The sequence below is a fragment of the Canis lupus genome, chromosome 1 (genome assembly GCF_048164855.1).
Source record: "Canis lupus baileyi chromosome 1, mCanLup2.hap1, whole genome shotgun sequence".
Lineage (NCBI taxonomy): Eukaryota > Metazoa > Chordata > Mammalia > Carnivora > Canidae > Canis > Canis lupus.
In genome coordinates this window covers 68,983,603-69,005,011 of record NC_132838.1, presented here as the reverse complement: position 1 = coordinate 69,005,011, position 21,409 = coordinate 68,983,603, and the positions used below count along the sequence as shown (strand labels likewise).

The 21,409-nt window shown below is 37.5% G+C and overlaps 1 protein-coding gene and 1 long non-coding RNA gene across 4 annotated transcripts in view; one reads left to right on the top strand and one right to left on the bottom strand.

Moving 5' to 3' along the window:
• Window positions 1-21,409, top strand: part of LOC140637318 (uncharacterized) — a 62,798-nt gene that overhangs the window by 24,644 nt on the left and 16,745 nt on the right. The gene's annotated exons all lie outside the window — the stretch shown is intronic.
• The window catches only part of LAMA2 (laminin subunit alpha 2), a 583,647-nt gene continuing 573,591 nt past the window's right edge, over window positions 11,354-21,409 (bottom strand). For all 3 annotated transcript variants that reach the window (XM_072833687.1, XM_072833697.1, XM_072833705.1), the window contains 2 exons: window positions 20,509-20,731; window positions 11,354-12,335 (listed from right to left, as the gene is read on the bottom strand). In XM_072833687.1, the coding sequence (XP_072689788.1) occupies window positions 12,178-12,335; window positions 20,509-20,731 (381 nt within the window). In that variant the 3' untranslated portion in view covers window positions 11,354-12,177. The remainder of the gene's footprint in view (window positions 12,336-20,508; window positions 20,732-21,409) is intronic.

Sequence of the window (21,409 nt, the reverse complement as noted above, 5' to 3'; positions counted from 1 at the left end):
ATGACTGTGAATCCAGTGACCAAATTCCACTTATGTGAGTTTATAAAGGGTTTGCAGATAATGAGAAAGAGGTCACTGGGATTACTATTCACTCTTGAGAGATGTTTTTATTTAATGTCTGTCTTACTGCCATGAGGAAAAGTAGCTTTATTAATCTTTCAGAACTACATTAGATTGAGTCAATTATAGCCCTTCCATTAAGAAAATTAGATTTTTTTTCATATTTGCACTATGTGGACTGCAATAAGCACAGAAACCAAACATTTTGAGTAGACACCAGGCCTTTAAATTATGGAGCAATTTAGATTGATTTATCAAGCAGATGAAGTTGTTTAGAAGCAGGGGAAGAAAGAAGAAGGATTTAAAAAACTCATTATCATTTAATCAATGACTAAATATTTTTTAGTTGTGGTGATAAAACTTTCATTTCAAAACCAGTACCTAGTTTAGAAATTCATTTATCAGCTGTCTTTTTGGAAGTATTCTAAGAGACACCGCATAATTCTTAAAAATCTCTCTGGGAATATCAGAAAAGCTCTAGTTTCAACATGTCAGTTCACTTCTTTTCAATGTGTGTTTCTGTTGATAAATATTTTATTAAAATATGATATAGGTTTCAGCTTTCCCTATTAGTATTACCTTCCCTTCTCCTTCCCAAATCCCTTATGGCCAAGTTCAAACCTGTGATATTGTGTTTTGTAATAAGAAATATATATTTGGTGTTCTTCGGATTTCTGGCACAGAGCTCCTGAAATCACTGGAATTTCCTAAGTATTAGGAACAAGAAAGGTATCTTTATTATGTTAATGAAATGACTTTTGGAAAACACAGTAAGTAACTAACAATGGGGTTGTTTGCCAGGAGACACAACCCTGTGCTTAGAAGATCAGAACTTCAGTTCAGTCCCCTATCGCTGCCCCTGAATTCCCAGGAAGGAGGGAAGGGCTGGAGGTCGAATCAGTCACCAATGACTGGTGATTTAATCAATCGTGCCTCTGTAACGTCATCATGTTCAGAGAGCCCCCAGGTTGGTGATCACTTGGAGATTGGGGGAGGGAGGCCCACTTAGAGAAGACATAAGAGCTCCACAACCTTTCCCCATAGCTTGATCTCTGTATCTCATCCATCTGGATATTCCCGAGTTACATTTTTTCATAATAAACCAGTAATCTAGTAAGCAAAATGTTTCTCTGAGCCGCTCTAGAAAATTAAGCAAACTCAAGGAGAGGGTCATTGGAATCTTTGATCTATATCAGAAGCACAGGTGACACCCTGGACTTCCGATTGCATGTGAAGTTGGAGGGGCGGGTCACTGTCTAAGGACCGAGCCCTTGGCCTGCGGGATCTCATGCTACCTCCAGGTAGACAAAGTCAAAGTTGCATTAAGTCATAGAGGAGCCAACTGGTGTCTGAGAATTGCTTGCTGGGGGCGGGAAACCCTCACACACTGGAATTGGGTGCGGAATCATAGCTGGTGATCAGAAACGGGATGAGGGTCAGGATCTTAAAGTCCTGCCAGGAACTCAAAGCCTCTCCAGATGGCCCCACAGAGCCCCTTCTCTCCTGAACTTCTATGAACCCTAGATTTAGCACCGACTTTTTCTGGTTTTGTCTTGCTTGTATGCTACTGTGGAACAGATTTTTGAGTTTCTGGTGTAATCCTACCCTCCAGATTGCTCCCACCTCTGGGCCACCAGGGAGGGGTGTTACTGTATAGGTGGGTTTGGACTACCCGATGTTTCCCGGCTGCCATATTGATTTGATCAGAAGAGGTCAGCACTTGACTCCTGCCCGGCCAATCATGCTCTCTTTTTAGGAATTCAACCTTTGGTTGGAGAATAGCTAGTCCTTCTCTGTGGGTTCCTTGAAAATAACTTTGTAATCAGAAGTTGTCTTCTTACATGCAGTCATAGCAGGGGAGCCCATGAGGAGAGAGAAGACTGAAGCAGCAACATGGGAAACAGATGGCGGTGGAATAGCTGGGGGAGAAGCTGATGGTTTTCCGTCCTTGATCACATGTCCTTATAAGGTCAGGCTTTTGTCCTTTCCTTGGGTCCCATGAAAAACCCTGATATTGTGATAATAAATACTCTTGTGTTGCTTTGGCGGGCTTGGCGGGCTTAATACACTAAAGAAAGTTGAAAAAGATCTATGTTTCTCATCTCAGCAGTGACTGTATATTCTGGGATTTAGAAATATTTGTGGAACGAAAGATCAGGAATATAGCTTTACCTCTCCTCTCAATGAGAACAGCACTAGGCTCACAATAACTGCTTCTTAAGCTCAGTCTGCAAATTCCATTTATTAAAAGTAATAAAAGTGTAAGAAAAATAATAACCTAGGACTTTCTTTCCGGAAAGCATTGAACCTTACGTGAATGTTTTCAATTTAAAATTCATGGTTCCAGGACTGCCTGGCTGGGTGACTCTGGGCAAGTCACTTAGTCCTTGAAAGCCTCTGTTTTTTCATATATAAAATGGGGATGGTAAGGCTGTTGGGAGGCTTAACTTGGAGAATGTGTGTGTAAGGTAGCGTAGAGTTAGCATGTCTGTCAATAAGAATCGAATGTTCCAAGGCAGAGAAAAACTCTAATATTGGCTTTAACAATAAAAAAAAATTATCCTGGTGCCCGTAACTGACTAGGCCAGAGTTGTGACAGGCTTCAGCTGAAGTTAGCTCACCAGAGATGCGATTTCTCTCCTCTGCCTTTTGCAGTATCAGCTTCATCCTTGGGTTCCATCCTGAGGTCCCTTGGCAGATGTGGGCGCTCCCCACTTAGTGACAAGCTGGATGCAACCATCCCATCTGTCACCTCCTTATGCACACTCTGCAGTAGCTTGGATGAGGGCACTTCTTTTCAAGGCCTTCCAGAAAACTCATTGGTTCTAATCGGATCCCTTAGTATGCGAGTCATTGCAGGTCAGAGGACGGGATGGGATTCACCGATTGAATCGTCAGCACCCATTTCTGGTGTAGGAATAGTGGGAGGGACAGGTCCCCGAAGGAAATGTAGGGAATTCTTCTCAGAAGCAAGAGGAATTAATTTGGAATATGTGTCTTTCATAGCTTGTCTTTCAGTTCAATAAATGTACCTTTTTCTTACCTTTGAAAGGATTTTAAAAAACCTACACAAAATAGGATATATTACTTTCCCCAATATTTTATTACATATGAGCTCTTACAACTGTTGCATAAACTTTCATAGGAGTTTGTCTCAATGTGATTTTTAGAAATGGATGCTAAGAAATAATTTGTTCTTTTTTAAAAAAACTTTTCATTTTTTATAAAAGTGTAGTTAACATAGTGTCACGTTAGTTTCCGGTGTCCCACACAGTGATTGGACAACTCTGTATGTAATGCTTACCACGGCTGCAGCTCCCATCCGTCACTGTACGAGGCTCTTACAACACCGTGGGCTCTATTCTCTATGCTGGGCCTTTTATCCCTGTGACTTATCGTTCCATAACTGGAAGCCAGTATCTCACTCCCCTTCACCCAGCCCTCCCCTGACAGCCATAGTTTGTTCCCTGTATTTATGGATCTGTTTCTGCCTTTTGTTTCATTTTTTTTATCCATTTGTTTTGTTTTTTAGGTTCCACATATAAGTGAAATTATATAATATTATAATTATATAGTATTTGTCTTTCTCTGACTTATTCCACTCAACATAATGCCCTCTAGGTCCATCCAAGTTGTCACAGATGAAGATCTCATTTTTTTTAATAGATGAGTAATATCCTATTATGTGTCTATTTTATTATTTATTTATTTATTTATTTATTTATTTATATCTATAAATACACACACACACACACACACACCCCTCCTTCCCCATCTTTTTTATCCATTCTTCTATCGATGGGCACTTGGGCTGCTTCCACACCTTGGCTATTGTAAATAATGCTACAGTAAACACAGACGTGCATATATCTTTTCTAGTGTTTTCTTTTCCTTTGGGTAAATACTCAGTGGTGGAATTACTGGATCATACAGTATTTCTAACTTCTTGAGGAACCTCCATACTTTTCTCCACAGTGGCCGCACCAATGTATGTTCCCACCAACAGTGCATAAGGATTCCCTTTTCTCCACATTCTTGCCAACACTTGTTATTTTTTGTCTTTTTTTTGATTATAGCCATTCTGACAGGTGTAAGGTGATACCTCACTGTGACTTTGATTTGCATTTCCCTGGTGATTAGTGATGTTGAGCATATTTCCATGTGTCTGTTGGCCATGTGTGTGTCTTTTATTGGAAGTGTGTCTATTCAGGTTCTGTGCCCAATTTTTAATTGGGTTATTTGGGTTTTTATCTGCTGTCGAGTTGTAGAAGTTCTTTATATATTTAACCCTTTACTGGAGATAAGCATTTGCAAAGATCTTCTCTGATTCAGTAGGTTGCCCTTTTTTTCTTGATGATTTCCTTCTCTGTGCAAGAGCGTTTTTATTTTGGTAGAATCCCAGGAGTTTTTTGTTTTTTTTTTTCCTTTTGTTTCCCTTGCCTGAGGAAACATAACTAGAAAAATGTTGCTGATGTCAAATAAATTACTGCCTATGTTTTCTTCTTGAGTTTTACAGTTTCAGGCCTTACTTTTAGGTCTTTATTCCATTTTGAGTTTTATTTTTGTGTATGGTGTGACAAAGTGGTCCAGTTTCATTCTTTTGCATGTAGCTGCCCAGTTTTCCCAACACCATCTATTAAGAGACTGTATCTTCCCCACTGTGTATCCTTGCCTCCTTTGTCATAGATTAATGACTATATAGAATGGCTTTATTTTTGGGTTTTCTAGTCTCCTCCATTGATCTCTGTGCCTGTTTTTGTGCAGGTACCACACTGTTTTGATGATGATAGGTTTGTAGTATATCTTTAAATCTGAGACTGTGAGACCTCCAGCCTTGCCCTTCTTTCTCAAGATAACTTTAGCTATTCGGAGTCTTTCGTGGTTCCAGACAGTAAATTTTAGGATTGTTTGTTCTATTTCTGTGAAAAAATGCTTTTGGTAACTTCATAGGGATTGCTTAAAAATCTGTAGGTTGCTTTGGGTAGAATAGACATTTAAATAATATTACTTTTTCCAATCCATGAGCATGAAAATAATTCATTCTTAATTGAAAGGTTGATTTAAACAAATAGTTGTCTTTTTATTTATTTTTCTTTTTATAGGGTTTTGACTTTTCATAGTCTTCTAAGGAAAAGGGATTTTGGCAATCTTTTAATTCAAAGAGTCTCCTTTGATTTCAATATCTGGTTTCTGATATCTTCAGTTCCTGTTGTATTTCTTTCCAGTTATCCTCTGAATTAAGAACTTTGTTCTCCCATGACTCTTATTACTACTGTACTTTTTCAGAGATGAAGCTCTGGACCCACTTGAACCCATTTGTACCTGGTAGATTCAGAATATTTGGGAAGCTATTTATTAACCTATACTTTTAAACATAATATTCTAGCATAGTTTATGAATTCAGTTTAATTATATACGTTGTATTGGTTCAAACCTGTATTATTTGGATCATTACACAATTTTTTACAAACTTGCTATTTGTTATATCCCCCTGAAAAAATTCCGTATTAACCCCCTTTTAGTGTTTCTGATAATCCCTACCTCAAGTTTTCAGTTATTTAGTAGGTTTACCAGCCCATAGAGAGATGCTGAGATGCTGGGCACCTTGATGTTGTGACTATGATGGAGTTAATTTCTGCAAATTTTCCTCATCAGATTCCTAATTTATGCATCTGATAAAAAATTATATGTGATGTATCATAATTATCTCTAATACATTAGAAACTAATTTAAAAGAAAATAAGTTGTTAAATTATATTTAGTTAAAAAAAATTATATTTAGTTAACTATTTATTTACTGGTATTAAATTATTTACAGTAATAATATGTTGTTTTTGAGAAGTGCCTGCATGCGGTAGTGGAGAATTTTTTCTTTTAATTGTAATTGAGAAATAAAAAATGAAAAATGTTAAGCTAAGCCAGTTGATGTTTTATAGTACAAAAATATAAAAACTGCGAACATTAGATTATATAGTTTTGATCCATTTTTGATGCCACAACACACTGCTAAAATTTTAATCGAAATCTTAATATGAATTCTTATATTAAATTGATATAAATTCTGTATATTTACTATATTACTATATATTTAAAGTGGGCATTGCCTTTTAAAAGAGAAAAGTCTCAATCTTTCTCTTTTTTTTCCTCCCTCTCTTCTTCCATCTCCATCTGTTTATACAGAAAGAGGTTGGCTGGCCTTATTCGATACCTCTTGGAAGACTCATGAACGATCATTTATTTAATTAAGTAAATCACGACAGTTTTAACCCTGGAATATGCCCTATAGAGTTTCTGCCACAAAATGCATCTCAGTGAAACATTGTCACCTAAAATTTGTAGCATCTGTTTGGTGAGTGTTGATTTGGGGCTCATACTGGATATTATGTTTTTCTTGTTCATCCTGTCTTAGTCCATACGGCATGCCTTTCTCCATCTGCAGTGAGCAGTCTTTCATGTTGATATTTCAGTTTTTTAAAAAAGATTTATTTATTCAAGAGAGAGCATGTGTGCGTGTGAGAGAGAGCATGCAAGCAGGGGGAAGGGCAGAGGCAGAGGCGAGGAAGAGAGAGAATCTCAAGCAAACCCCTTGCTGAGAATGGAGCCCAACACAGGGCTCACTCTCATGACATGAGCCAAAACCAAGAGCTGGACACTTAATTCATAAGTGAACAAAATGTGTGACTTGATTTTTGGTTTTTGGTTTTGATTTAAGCTGGACTCCCCTTCTGTCCTGCTAAAGTATAATTTTCAAAAGGCTGAATATTTATGACTCTCAGGCAAATATACTATGAACACGTCAAAGATTTTATTTACTCAAGGAGGGAAGAAATAAGGCGATAAACTGGTCTAAAGAGCATTTGAGGGACGCCTGGGTGTCTCAGTGGTGGACCGTCTGCCTTCAGCTCAGGTCATGAACCCGGGGTCCTGGGATCGAGTCCCACATCAGGCTTCCTGCAGTGAGCCTGCTTTTCCCTCTGCTTGTGTCTCTGCCTCTCTTTCTGTGTCTCTCATGAATATATAAAATCTTTATTTATTTGTTTTTATTTATTTTATTTTTAAAGATTTTATTTATTTATTTATTTATTTATTTATTTATTTATTTATTCGCTGGACTCGATCCCCGGTCTCCAGGATCACACCCCAGGCTGAAGGCGGCACTAAACCGCTGCGCCACCTGGGCTGCCCTATATAAAATCTTAAAAAAAAAAAAAAAAAAAAAAGCATTTGAGAATCTATATACACACAGACATACACATAAAGGGATTTTAGGACAAGATTTCTCAGATATTACCTTCTTACCTTCAACCAGAAAATTTGTTTACGTTTCTGAGACAGAAATCTACAAGATACCTTTGCCCCTATAGGGTTGTAAACTAGCCCAGTTGATAGAAAGTCAAGCCCAGTACTGCATTGAGAGAAAACCCTGGGGATCCCGGGTGGCTCAGCAGTTTAGCGCTGCCTTCAGCCCAGGGCGTGATCCTGGAGTCCTGGGATCGAGTCCTGCGTCGGGCTTCCTGCATGGAGCCTGCTTCTCCCTCTGCCTGTGTCTCTGCCTCTCTCTCTCTCTTTCTCTCTGTGTCTCTCATGAATAAATAAATAAAATCTTAAAAAAAAAAAAGAAAACCCTGCAATTTCTTTTTCCTGTTTTCAAGTTCTAATTTTTGTGATACCCATACTCTTAATGCTCTTCATTTTGGTGTGTCCATATTCCCCTGCCTACTCTCACTCCCTTGGTGATCTCGTTCTCCTATAGTGTGGCTACAAATAACATCAATATTCTGATAACTCCTGTATTTATATCTATAGCTTAGACCTGTTTTCTGAACTTCGACTCATTATCCACCTGCCTATGGTACTGTGTCCTTAGATACCTAATGGGTAGTTTAAAACTAATACATCTAAAACAAATCATCTGGTTTTCCTTTTTGTAAAAAACTCACTTCAAGTACAACCCTCATCTCTGAATAATGGCTGCTCTGTTCTTCCATATGATCAGAAGTTATCAGCACCTTATTTTCTCATACTCCACAGGCAATTCTGCAGGAAACACTAATCCATCTCCAAAATATATCAGAATCTAATTACTTCTTACCACCTCCACTGCTACCACCTTTTATATTATTAGGTATGTCCCTGCAGAGGGCTGAGCTCCAGAGACACAACTTGCCCAAATAAAGCAGAGCTTTGATTTATCCAAGGGTAAATTAGTAGTTCTCTAAACCTGAATATACAAACCAGAAAAGCTCTCCAGAGAATCCATTCTGCTGAAAAGTTCAATAAGTGGTGTTATTGAACATCATTTCTTTGATTTATAATTACTATGTAGCTATTCCTAATATCCCCAAGCACATATGAAAACAACTTCCTCTATTTAAGTATGTTGTGAATATTCTTTTTTTTTCAAATTTTTTCTATTCATTTATGTAAATGATAATGCTCACTGTTCAAAATAATTGATTTCTCTGATATATGCGTCATTCTCAAGGAACCTGAAATATGCTGATGCTGTATATATGTATGTATGTATGTGGAAAGGCTCTGCCTTTGTTCGCTGGGACTGCCATAGCCATGTACCACCAAGTAGGTAGCTTAAACAATGGAAACTTATTTTCTCACAATTCTGGAGGCTAGACATCTGAGTTTAAGGTGTTGGCAGGGTTGGTTTCTTCTAGAGGCCTCTCTCCTGGGCTTCGATGGCCATCTTCTCTCTGTGTCTTCACATGGTCTTGTCCCTATGTCTGTCTGTGTCTTAATCTCTTCTTATAAGGACATCCGTCATGTTGGATTAGGGCCTACCCACATGACTTCATTTTTATCATAACTACCTCTTTAAAGCCCCATCTGCAAATTTTCAGGTACCGTGGGCTAGAACTTCAGCAGATGAATTTGTAGAGGGGAAAGCACAGTTCATGTCATAACACTCTTGCTTTGACAATGGACACAAATTTCATGCTCACTTAGGTATCTGACACAAACGTCAGTGAGTTTGAATCACTAACCTGAATTATCAAGATTCTAAAATAAGAGAATTCAGGCCCAGCCTGAGGGTACCCTTCCCTTGGGGTACCCTTTGGGTCTGAGGCATGTGCTACTCTCAGTCAAGCAAATGAGTACAGTACATTGGTTTGTATCTTTCTTTTGATTCAAAAGAGATTAAAAGATATTGAAAAATAGAAATAAAATGGCATCAGCAAGAAGTCATCTCTCGCAAGTGGTGGTGAAGGACTACACCTTGCACTTGTGAAAACTATTGCGTTTTGTTTCCATGATATATTGTAGATACCAATTTTATTCCCAAATAATTCAGCAAATAATTAACATAAAATTGAGATTTTCCATTTTGTAGTCTTTTTTCTCTGTTAAGCAGAAAATCTAGAAGAGTTCTGTAGTTAGAGATAATAGGCTAAATCAAAGAAGAAGAAAGTAGTTATGATTTTTGAAATCGCTAATTGAAGCTTTAAGTGTCTGGCAGTGTTCTAGTGCTTTGGGGCTGAAATCTGCTCAGTTCCTTATTTTCCTTTGTCAGCTGTGTTCACCATGGTAACTTTAGTAAAACTCCCTTCCTAAATGTTTTCCCTCTGAAGTGCAAAGCACCTTCTTAAAGAAGAAGGCTGACAACCTGGTAGGAGTGGGTGTTTGAAAAATAAATGGAAAGTATTCTGCTTTCTTCATAATTGCTGTGGGTGGAAGGAGGTGAGGAAATTATTGAGGGGATAAGGTTGGATGAAGGAAATGCTTTGTTTTGGGCTAAGAATCTGATTGTTGAGGCAGAAAATTAATTTAAAATATGCGAGGGAAACTTTTCCTATTCACAAAATTTCCTTATTTCTCATCTCAGAATTTGGACAAACTTTGCCCATATAAATTCATGATCCATTTTGGAATATGGATTTTGTATGGGACAAATTTAGCCAGTACCCGATGCAGTGAATCCTGCTTGGGGCAAGTTTCTCCATAAAATATGGGGGCAGTAGAAATGCAAGTTCTCAGACTTAGTCATACATTGGAATCAGCTGGAGATGTTTAGAAAATGCCAATGCCAGAGCCCTATCTGGTGATTATTTAAGGTGTAGAGTGATATCCAGATATGATTCTTATGTACTCAAGGCAATTTCAATGTCTAGTAAGAATTGAGAATCACTGTATTTATGGATTTCAAAGGGCCTTTCCAACTCAAACACTTTTTTTTTTTTTAATTAAAGAGAGAGCAAGTGAGTGGACAGGTTTATGCAGGGGTAGGAGCAGAGGAAGAGGAAGAGAAACCCCAGAAGACTCCATGATGAGCACAGATTGTAACACAGGGCCCAATCCCAAGATTCTGAGGCCACCACTCGAGCTGAAACCAACAGTAGGTCACCCAACCAACGGCCCCCCAGGTGCCCCTCCGACTCCACCATTCTAAGGCACTCACATACAAATTGACTTCAACAGGGCTTGACTCTGATAGGACTGTTAATTAGGTACCTTTGCTTTCAAATTTGTAATATTTCTTTCTGTTCAGGCTTCAGGAAAGAAAGGCCTTTTAATTTAGGAACTTAGCATCTTTATTTTTGTTTATCCACTTTTTTTCAGATAAGCCCAAGTCTTATCAGTGTTCAGTGCAGAAGTAACATCTTCACTTTCGAAACACATTGGTTTTCAAAGAGTTTTATAGCTTAAAGATGGCTCAAAAAGCATTAACTTGATTCAATATAATTTTTGTGTGTGAGGGGGTGGCCAAGACAAAGTCAACCATAGATTCTCAGATGACTCTAAACTTGCGGCATAGTGGATAATTTTCCTCTTTAGGAACAGTGGTTCTTGTTCCTGATGGCACTTTAGGATTGCCTGGGAAGCTTTTAAAAAACCCTCATGCCCAGACTGCATCCTAGACCAAGTCAATCTTCCCAGATAATTCCAAAGTGGAGCCCTGATTGAGAATCCCTTGCTCTGGAATGAAGCTGTGTAGGCAAATGGTAACAAGCAACCGGCCAATGATGGAATGCTGAGCGTGTTACCATCTCCTTCATTAGCAACAGCACCTTCTTGTCCCTTGTGGGATGATTCTTCTTCTGCTAAAATCACCATGCGATCTCTTCTTTTAAATGTTCGGCATTATTAGATTTAACGATTTCTACTGAAGATGGCAATGGAAACACTCCCTTCCTAAGTTGATGAATAAAATCTAGGCCAGTCTTCTCACAGAGCCCTTTGAATAGGATTTAAATAGTGGATAAAAGAAAAATAAAACAAACACATTTTTTAGGAAATGAATTTGTTAGGTCAAATTACGACTCAAAAAGACTCAGCGATGTACTTTTATTAAGTTTTTGGTTTATTGTTTCCTGGTAAGTAAAAATGCATTTCAGCATTACTCCCCTGTGATTATGAATATTGTGATTTTCACTGCAAAATGAAGGAGCCCAGAGTGTCGATACTGTAGTATCAAATGTGTGCTTAATTGTCATTCTGGAGCTTGGTTCTGGTGTCTCCCCAAAGCCTATAAATCATTATCAAACAGGAAAATCAAGTAATTAAGCTCTCTGGCCTGAATCTTATCTATACTCTCTAAATATATGCTCAGCATAAAAAAGTATTCACTCATATGGCTATTTAAACCCCCTAATAATGAACTTGCATCAGGGAAATGATTTGCTAATGCTTTCTCAAACAGAGGGAGTAAAGGAGCTGATTTCTTCCCAATCAAACATGCCAAATCCACTGTTTTTTTCAGTGGCCTGAACAGAAAGCCAAGGCTGATGTATGTGGAAGAGGGTGATAAAAGTATTAGTAGGAGTTAGTAAAAACAAACAAGAAAGTTGCCTTCACAAATTACATCTGAGATCTTCTTGAGATGAGTCCAAGGCATGTTGCAAATTCATTAGTTTATCAGTTGTCTTTCATCTTTAAAATCACACAAAACAAGCAATTATTTAGAATGAAATAACTGGTTTAATATTCATGGACTTGAGAAAACTTGAATTTAAATTCAGGCTGGGATCTGAATTAGCACCAACCGAATACAGAAAGAAGTCAATATACATGCACAAATTAGTTTTAATAACATATATGGTTAAGATATATTTCTTTTACTCGATATACTTGAAGGACCACTCTTGGAGTTAAAACTTATTTGTATTAGTTGGCTGGGCATGATACAGGCTGGACGCCCCGTAGCTCCAGGGCCTTGGCAAAATTGACCTCCAGTGGCTTGCCCGTGCCTTTGGTGAGCCTCAGAGACCGGATGCAACCTCGAAACCTAACGTTGGTCGTCAGACCAAACTGGTTGAAGCCATCTGAAAAACAAAGCAAAAAGCACTCAGCTTTGACATGCAGCTTCTGTTTTAAAGGAATTTAAAAAATTTTAATTGTAGTGTAGTACTTGACAGTCAGCATTATATTATTTTCCGGTGTACAATACGGCGATTCAGGAATTCCGGTCTATAACTCAGTGCTCATCAAGGTAAGTGCGCTCCTCATCCTGTTCCTCTATTTCACCCATCCCCACCCACCTCCTCTCTGATAACCATCCGTTTAATCTCTAGAGATAAGAGTCCAAATTTTTGGTTTTTGGTCCCCGCCCCTTCGTGCATTTGTTTTGTTGTTTCTTAAATTCCACATATGAGTGAAGTCATATGATTGTCTTTCTCTGACTGGCTTATTTTGTTTAGCATTATACAATCTCCATCTATTTGTGTTGTCACAAATGGCAGGATTTCATTCTTTTTTAATGGTGGAATAATATTCCATTGTATGTATAACCACATGTTTATCCATGCATCTATTTATGGACACGGGCTGCTGCCTATCTTGGCTACTGTAAATAATGCTGCAACAAACATAGGGATGCATGTATCCCTTCAAATTACTGTTTCATATCCTTTGTGTATATACCCAGGAGTGTGATTATTGGATGTAGGGTTCTATTTTTAATTTTTTGAAGAACTTCTCTACCCTCTCACAGCAGCTACAGCTACACCAGCTCGCATTCCCACCAAGAGTGCACGAGGGCTCCTTTTACTCTGCATCTTCACCAACACTTGTTGTTTCTTGTGTTTTTGGATTTTAGCCCTTCTGACAGGTGTGAGGTGATACCTCCTTTTAGTTTTGATTTGCATTTCCCTGATGATGAGTGATGTTGAGCATCTTTTCATGTGTCTGTTGGCCATCTGGATGTCGTCCTTGGAGGAATGTGTGTTCATGTCTTCTGCCCATTTTTTATTGGATTGTTTGTTTCTGGGGTGTTGAGTTGTCCTACTTTTTTTTTTATATATATTTCAGATACTAACCCTTTATTGGGTATGCCATTTGTAAATATCTTTTCCCATTCAGTAGGTTGTCTTTCAGTTTTGTTGGCTGTTTCCTTTGCTGTGCAGAGCTCTTTATTTTGATATAGTCTCAATAGTTTATTTTTGCTGTTGTTTACCTTGACTCAGGAGACACAGACTTTTAGAAAAATGTTGTTATGGCCAAAGTCAGAGAAATTACTGCCTGTGCTGTCTTCTGGGATTTAACGGTTTCAAACCTTACATTTAGGTCCTTAATCCATTTTGAAGGTTTTGTTGGTGTAAGAAAGTGGTCCGGTTTCATTCTTTTGCATGTTGTTGCCCAGTTTTCCCAACACCATTTGTTGAAGAGTCTGTCTTTTTCCCATTACATATTCTGGCCTCCTTTATTAAATAGTATTTGACCTTAAGGTGGGATTATTTTCTAAGCTTTCTATTCTGTTCCACTGATCAATGGGTCTATTTTTGTGCCAATAGCATATTGTTTGTACAAATCAACTTTGTAATTATGACTTGAAATTTGAAATTGTGATGCCTTCAGCTTTGTGTTTCTTTTTCAAGATTGCTTTGGCCATTTGAAATCTTATGTGGTTTTATACAAATTTTAGGACTTTTGAGTTCTGTGAGAAATACAGTTGGAATTTTTTTTAAATTTTTTTTTTATTTATTTATGATAGTCACACACACACAGAGAGAGAGAGAGAGAGAGGCAGAGACATAGGCAGAGGGAGAAGCAGGCTCCATGCACCGGGAGCCCGACGTGGGATTCGATCCCGGGTCTCCAGGATTGCGCCCTGGGCCAAAGGCAGGCGCTAAACCGCTGCGCCACCCAGGGATCCCTACAGTTGGAATTTTGATAGGGATTGCATTAAACCTGAAGATTGATTTGGGTAGTATGGACATTTTAAAGTCTTCATGTTTGTTTGTGACATTTTCAATTTCCTTTGTTAATGTTTTATAGTTTTCAGACTATAGGTCTTTCATCTCTTTGGCTAAATTTATTCGAAGGTGTTTTATTTTTTATACAATTATAAATTGGGTTGTTTTCTTTCTCTTTTGGCCACTTCATCATGAGTGTATAGAAATGCAGTGGATTTCTGTACATTGATTTTCTATTGTGACCTTACTGAATGCCTTATCAGTTCTAGTCGTTTTTTGGTGGAATTTAGGGTTTTCCATATATAGGTATCATGTCATCTGCAAATAGTGAAAATTGTGCTTCTTCCTAACCAATCTGGATGGTTTTCATTGCTTTTATCTTACCTGATGGCTATGGCCAGAACTTCTAGTACCATACTGAATAAAAGTGGTAAGAGTGGACATTCTTGTATTGTTTTTGACCTTAGTGGAAAAGCTCTCAGTTTTTTACCATTGAGTGTGATGTTATTTGTGGGTTTTTCTCATATGGCCTTTATTATGTTGAGGTATGTTCCCTCTAAACCTACTTAGTTGAGTTTTTTTTCATGAATGGATGTTGTACTTTGTCAACGTTCTATGAAGCCAGGATTACCAAAACCAGAATAAGACTCTACAAAAAAAGAGAACTACAGGCCAATTTCTCTGATGATTCCATCAGAATGATTCCATCATGAATGGATGTTGTACTTTGTCAAATGCTTTTTCTGCATGTATTGAAATGATTCTATGATTTTTATCCTTTCTCTTGTGATGTGATGTATTATGCTGATTGGTTTGTGATTGGTTTGCGATTATTAAACCACCCTTGCATCCAAGGATTAAATCCTACTTGATCATGGTGATTTTTCTGTTAATGTATTGTGGATTCAGTTTGCTAGTATTTTGTTGAGGATTTTTATACTTACATCAGAGAAATTGGCCTGTGGTTCTCTTTTTTGGTAGAGTCTTATTCTGGTTTTGGTAATCCTGGCTTCATAGAATGAATTTGGAAGTTTTCCTTCCTCTTCTATTTTTTGAACAGCTTGAGGAGAATATGTATTGATTCTTCTTTAAATGTTTGGTAGAATTCACCTATGAAGCCATCTGGTCCTAGACTTTTGTTTGTTGTGAATCTTTTGATAACAGATTCAATTTCATTCTCAGTAATTGGTCTGTTCAAATTTTCTCTTTCTTCCTGATTCAGTTTTGTTATATTTGTTAGGTTATATGTTTCTAAGAATTTAGCACTGGGTGTTATGCTATATGTTGGCAAACTGAACTCCAATAAAAAAAATGTACAAAAAAAGAAAAAGAAAGAAATAGAGAAAGAAAGAAAAAAAAGAATTTATTTATTCTACGTTGTCCAGTTTGTTGGCATATATTTTTCATAATATAATATAAGTTGTTTTTTCTCCTTTCATTTCTGATTTTTAGTTCTCTTTCTCTCTCTCTCTCTCTCTCTCTTTCTCTCTCTGTGTGTGTCTCTCTCTTTTAAATCTGACTGGAGGTTTATCAATTTTGTTCATCTTTTCAAAGAATCAGTTCCTGGTTTCATTAATCTGTTCTATTGTTTTTTTAAATTTAAGCTTCTATTTCATTTATTTCAGTGTTAATCTTTGTCACTTCTTCTGACGGTTTCAGGTTTGTTGTTCTTTTTCTAGTTCCTTTAGGTGTAAGATTTATGTTGTTTATTTAAGATTTTTCTTGATTCTTGAAGTAGACCTGTATTGCTCTCTACCTCCTCCTTAGGACCACTTTTGCTATATCGCAAAGATTCGGGAACATTGTGTTTTCATTTTCATTTGTCCCAGTATTTTCTGATTTCCTTTTTGATTTCTTGGTTGACCCATTCATTGTTTATTAGCATGTTATTTAATCTCCATGTATTTATAGTCTTTCCAGACTTTTTCTTATAGTTGATTTCCAGTTTCAGTGCATTTTGGTCAGAAAATATGCATGGCATGGCTGGGATCTTTTTAAATTTGTTGAGGCTTGTTTGGTGGGCTAATATGTGATCTCTATTCTAGAGAATGTTCCATGTGCACTTGAAAAGAATGTGTATCCTGCTTTCTGGGATGGAATGTTCTGAATGGATCTGTTTAATCCATCTTGTCTAGTATGGCATATAAAGACCCTCTTTCCTTGTTGATTTTCTGCTTAGATTATCCATCCATTGATGTAAGTGGGGTGTTAAAGTCCCCCACTGTTATTGCATTATTATTGATTAGTTCTTTATATTTGTTACTAAATTTTAAATTTGGTGGAATTTAGAGTTTTCCATATATAGGTATCTGGTTGCATAAATATTTACCATTGTTATATCTTCTTGTTGAATTGTCCCTTTAGTATCATATACTGTCCTTGTCTCCTATTACAATCTTTTGTTTTAAAGTCTATTTTTGTCTGATATAAGTATTGCTGCCTGGCTTCCTTTTCCTATCTATTTGCATGACAAATGTTTCTCCATCCCCTCACTTTTGATCTGCAGGTGTCCTCACTTCTCAGATAAGTCTCTTGTAGGCACAGCATTTGGCTGGGTCTTGTTTTGTTATCCATTCTGTCACCTGATGTCTTTTGATTGGAACATTTAGTCCATTTACATTTAAAGTAATAACTGATAGGTATGTATTTATTGCCATTTTTTTATTTGCTTTGTGGTTGTTTTAGAGATCTTCTCTGTTCATTTCTTCCCTTGCTCTCTTCTCTCACCATAAGTTGGTTTTCTTTAGTGATATCTTGGAATCCTTTCTTTTTATATTTTGTGGATCTATTATTAGTTTTTGTTCTGCAGTTACTTAGGTTTGTATATAACATCTTCTTCATACTGCAGCCTATGTTAAATTGATGGTCACTTAAATTTAAATCCATTTTTCACTCCTCTCCTCTCCACATTTTAGATAGATGGTGTCATACTTTACATCCTCTCATTTTGTGAATCCCTTGACTACTTTTTACAGATACACTTATTTTTACTTTGTGCTTCCTACTTTTCTCACTCTTACTGATGGTCTTTCCTTTCCACCCAAAGAGTTCCACTTAACATTTCTTGGAGGGCTGGTTTTCTGGTCATGAACTCCTTTAACTTTTGTTTGTCTGGGAAACTCTTTATCTCTCCTATTCTGAATAATAGGAGAGATTTTTATTATTAATTATCATTATTATTTTTTATTATTAATTATTAATAATAGAAGAGATGATCTTACCAGATAGAATATTCTTAGATGAAGATTTTTTTTTCTCTTTTAGCACTTTGAATATATTATTCTCTACCTTCTGGCTTGCCAAGTTCCTGCTGAAAAATTTGCTGAGAGCCTAATGGGTTTCCCTTGTATATAACTGTGTTCTTTTCTCACAGTGCTTTTAAATTTCTTTTTGTATCACTACTTTTTGCCATTTTGATTACTGTGTGTTTTGATGTGAACTCCTTTGGTTGATTTTGTTGGGGATCTTTGTGTCTCCTGGATCTGAATTTCTGTTTCCTTCCCTAGTCTTGGGATGTTTTCAGCTAGTATTTCTTCAAATAAATGTTCTGCCTCATTTTCTCTCTATTCTTCTGGGATCCCTATAATGTGAATATCATTACGCTTGATGGAGTCACTGAGTTCTCCAAGTCTGTTCTCCTTTTGCATAATTTTTTCCCTCTCCTCCACTCAGGTTGATTACTTTCCATTACTCTGTACTCCAGGTTACTGATTTGTTCTTCTGCTTCCTCTAATCTGCTATTTATTTCATCTAGTTTATTTTTAGTTTCAATTGTTGTGTTCTTCATGTCTGATTGGTTCTTTTTTTATCTTTTTGTTAAGAGTCTTATTGACGTTCTCTACTCTTTTCCACTCTTTTCTCAAGGCCAATGAGGATCTTTATGATCATTACTTTAAATTCTCTATCAGGCATATTTAGCTATGATTTGCTTAGTTCTCTTGCTATAATTTTGTCCTGTTCTTTTACTTGGGACATTTTCCTCTGTTTCCTCATTTTGTCTAACTCTATGCATTTGGTTCTCTGTGTTAAAGTCTCTTGCTCTTAAAAGTAGTGAGTGGCTGTGCACTTTTTACAAGGTAGAGCTGGTCATCTGCCAGAAGGATTGTGCCACTGTCACTGAGACCAGGCCAATCTGCAAAATGCACATGAGCAGCATGCACAGTTTTAACAAGGTGCATATGCTGTCTGTGAGAGATGACCAGCTGCTGCTACTGGAATAGAGGCCCTCCGAAGCACAAGGTTGGGAGATGCAGTGTTGGCAAGGTTTGTACTGGTCTTCTGTGCACAGTCAGGACTAGAGTGGGCCAAGCTGGAGGGGGTGGGGCTTGGTGTAAGCAAGTCAGGTAATGAATGTTGGGACTGCACTGGTTCCTGCAGGTGACCGTGTGTTTGTGCTGGGAGGTAGAGGAGGGAAACAGTAGTTGATGGCTTCTTTGCTCCTGGAGGAGTCTCCTAGGAATCTCTGTCTCTCTGGGACAGTAATTAACTCCCTCCTATATGCCCCAGGTATTTTTCAAATTGTGCTTCTCTGCTGTTTGTCCACAGGCTGTTTGTTGTGCTCTGTCTTTACAGATGGGGACACAGTTTCTTATCATCATCCTGGCTCTCTTAGAGCCAAGTCTGCTGATTTTTAATGTTCTAGGCTTTAAGTCCTGCTGGTTGTAAGAACTCCCAAATTTGGCCCCTCTGCTTTTCAAAGCCAAATGTTATAGAGACCTGTCTTCCGCATGCATTCTGATCCCATTATGATTGTCTATTTCTCTCCTCTTTCCACACCCCTGGCTGTTTCATTTCTGTCAATGGCCTGTGGTCCTTTAGCTCCTCACTGCATCTGAGCCCTTCCTACCCTCTCCTCTACATTTAGTTGTGGAGTTTTTTCTTCCTGTCTTCAGGTCATTTTCTGGGTTATTTACACTGATGAGTGTGTTATCTAGTTGTGTCTTTGGGAGGAGGTGAGCTTAGAGTCCTCTCTGCCATCTTCCCTGAAAGTGTTCGAAGAGCATATTTACAAGTCAGCTGTTACCTTGAGGTTAAGTCGGAAGGCTGTTTTTTTTTTTTTTTTTTTTTCCCCGGAAGGCTGTTTTAAGTAAAGTTCGTGATTTTGTTCTTAGCCTTGCTGACAATTAAACTTGTAGCATTTCTATTGTTATATATCCCGAAATTTGGAGTCATGTAGAATGATACATTTTAAGATAGGAATTTGGTTTGGAATGAACAAATTTACAGCTGTGTTATATTATGGAATTTAATGAAAGAATTCAATTGATCAAATACTTTACTGAATTAGGGCATGGACGTTTAATGGTGACTTTACTATTTTACATTGTAAAAATACATCTTAAAAGATTAAGCTGGTTAAAAACTCATACAAAATTTTTGTTGTTGTTGTTAAGGAGACTCCATTCTTTCAGCAGGCCTAGGAGGTGCTAGCTATGATCTCATTTCATAGACTGTGAGTGGGGAAATAGGATATCTCCAGAGCATCTTGGGGGTTATCCTGATTGAAGCAGAAATAGGTCCTTTTCAAACTCAGAAGCAACTTTGGAAAGAGGAGCTGTGAATTGGTCCCCATTGCTCCTATATGTTTTCCTCCATTAACCACTGCTGAATATATATATTTTGCTTGTTTTGTTAGGCAGAGGAGCTTTACGTAAATGGGAATGACAGTTTCTCTTGCCAACATGCTGAAAGACCATTCCAAGTGTGTGTTATTACAGTATTTATAAAGAGGCGGTTGGGCCATTTCTCATCAAGTTGGGCACTCTTGTTTATGGGCACTTTAGGTAACTGTGGTTTATGTGCTACACTTAATGTGCTGGACAGGGATTCTGAATGCAGATTTATTGCTTGGGTTTCTTTGTAATATAAATATAAACTCCATAATAACCTAAAGGGGAAATTAGCTTGTTTAACCCAATGATTTCCAGAACTTGAGGAAATAAGTTCCATTACATTTTATGATTCCTCTGGTATATTAATTTTCAAAAAATCAGAAAGAACACCAATGCTGGCCTTCAATCGCTGTTAAATGCCTCATATCTTTTATAAGCCAAATTCATTTCCTCTAGCCTCCATCTCCCCATGAATGAAACTTTGGGGGCTACCCTGTAAAGTTCGGTCCCAGTTGGTTTATATAAGTAATATGCTCATTTTACACACTGGAAGTTTCAGGTAAGGTGTTATTTATGGGAGTAGATGTTAAAGCTAGGAAGTGTACTTATGCACACATTCATGGACATAGTTATACAAATAAATTTAAATACACTAACAACAAAAAAATTCTTATGGAGTAGATAAGGCTCACCTGGGAAACCTCCAACAAACACAGGGTCATTTGTATCAGCCGATGTGGATGCTTGGTTTGGGCTCTGGGCTTCCACCTGCTTCCCATCTACTGTCAGCTCAATGCGGTGTTTGATCTTGTTGGCTGTGACTTTATGCCACTGTCCGTCACACAGATGCCCCGGGATCCCAGCATCATAGACAGCAGTGAATCGGCCGGCACCATTGTCCACATGAAACATAAGCTAGAAAGTAGGAAGTGGAACAGTCACAGATGGTTTCATTAGACAGGTATCGTGATGGCTCACATAGCAAAAAATGTTATGTTTGTAGGAAGGGCATCAGCTGGAATGGTTTAGAAATGAACATATCTGGGGCATTTTAAAAATTAAAAAGAGTTTGCAGAAATTAAAATACAAATTTAATAACCAGGAGTCACAAAGTATATTCTTTGCTTCTGGGCATTGTTGGGAGCAAGAGACAAGGTGTGTGAAACTAGTAATAATTCCATGTTCAGAAAATGCGATATATAATTTGAGGCTGGCTGACCAAAAAGGTACCTCATATACACCGGGACAAATCCTAGCATGGATCTTTATAGAGTGTGAGAGTCCTTAGTGAACCCTATAAAATTTCTTAAAAGATGTTTAGAGTGATTCATTAATTCGATTCACAAATTCATTTTAGAGGATTATTTTTTTTTAAATGTAAGCTTTTGATATTTTAATTGCATGTATTCTTTTTTTTTTTCCTTCATGGATTCCATTTTATATGCAGGATGGAGAATAACATAAATTACTTTCTTGGGCAGGCTTGATGTGTCACAGGTGCCAAAGACTTTGAGCCAGAAGGCCAGTTAAATTCTTAACAATGAAGAACTTAGATTGGAAGTTCATGTCTAAATGAGAAAAATCTGTTTTCAG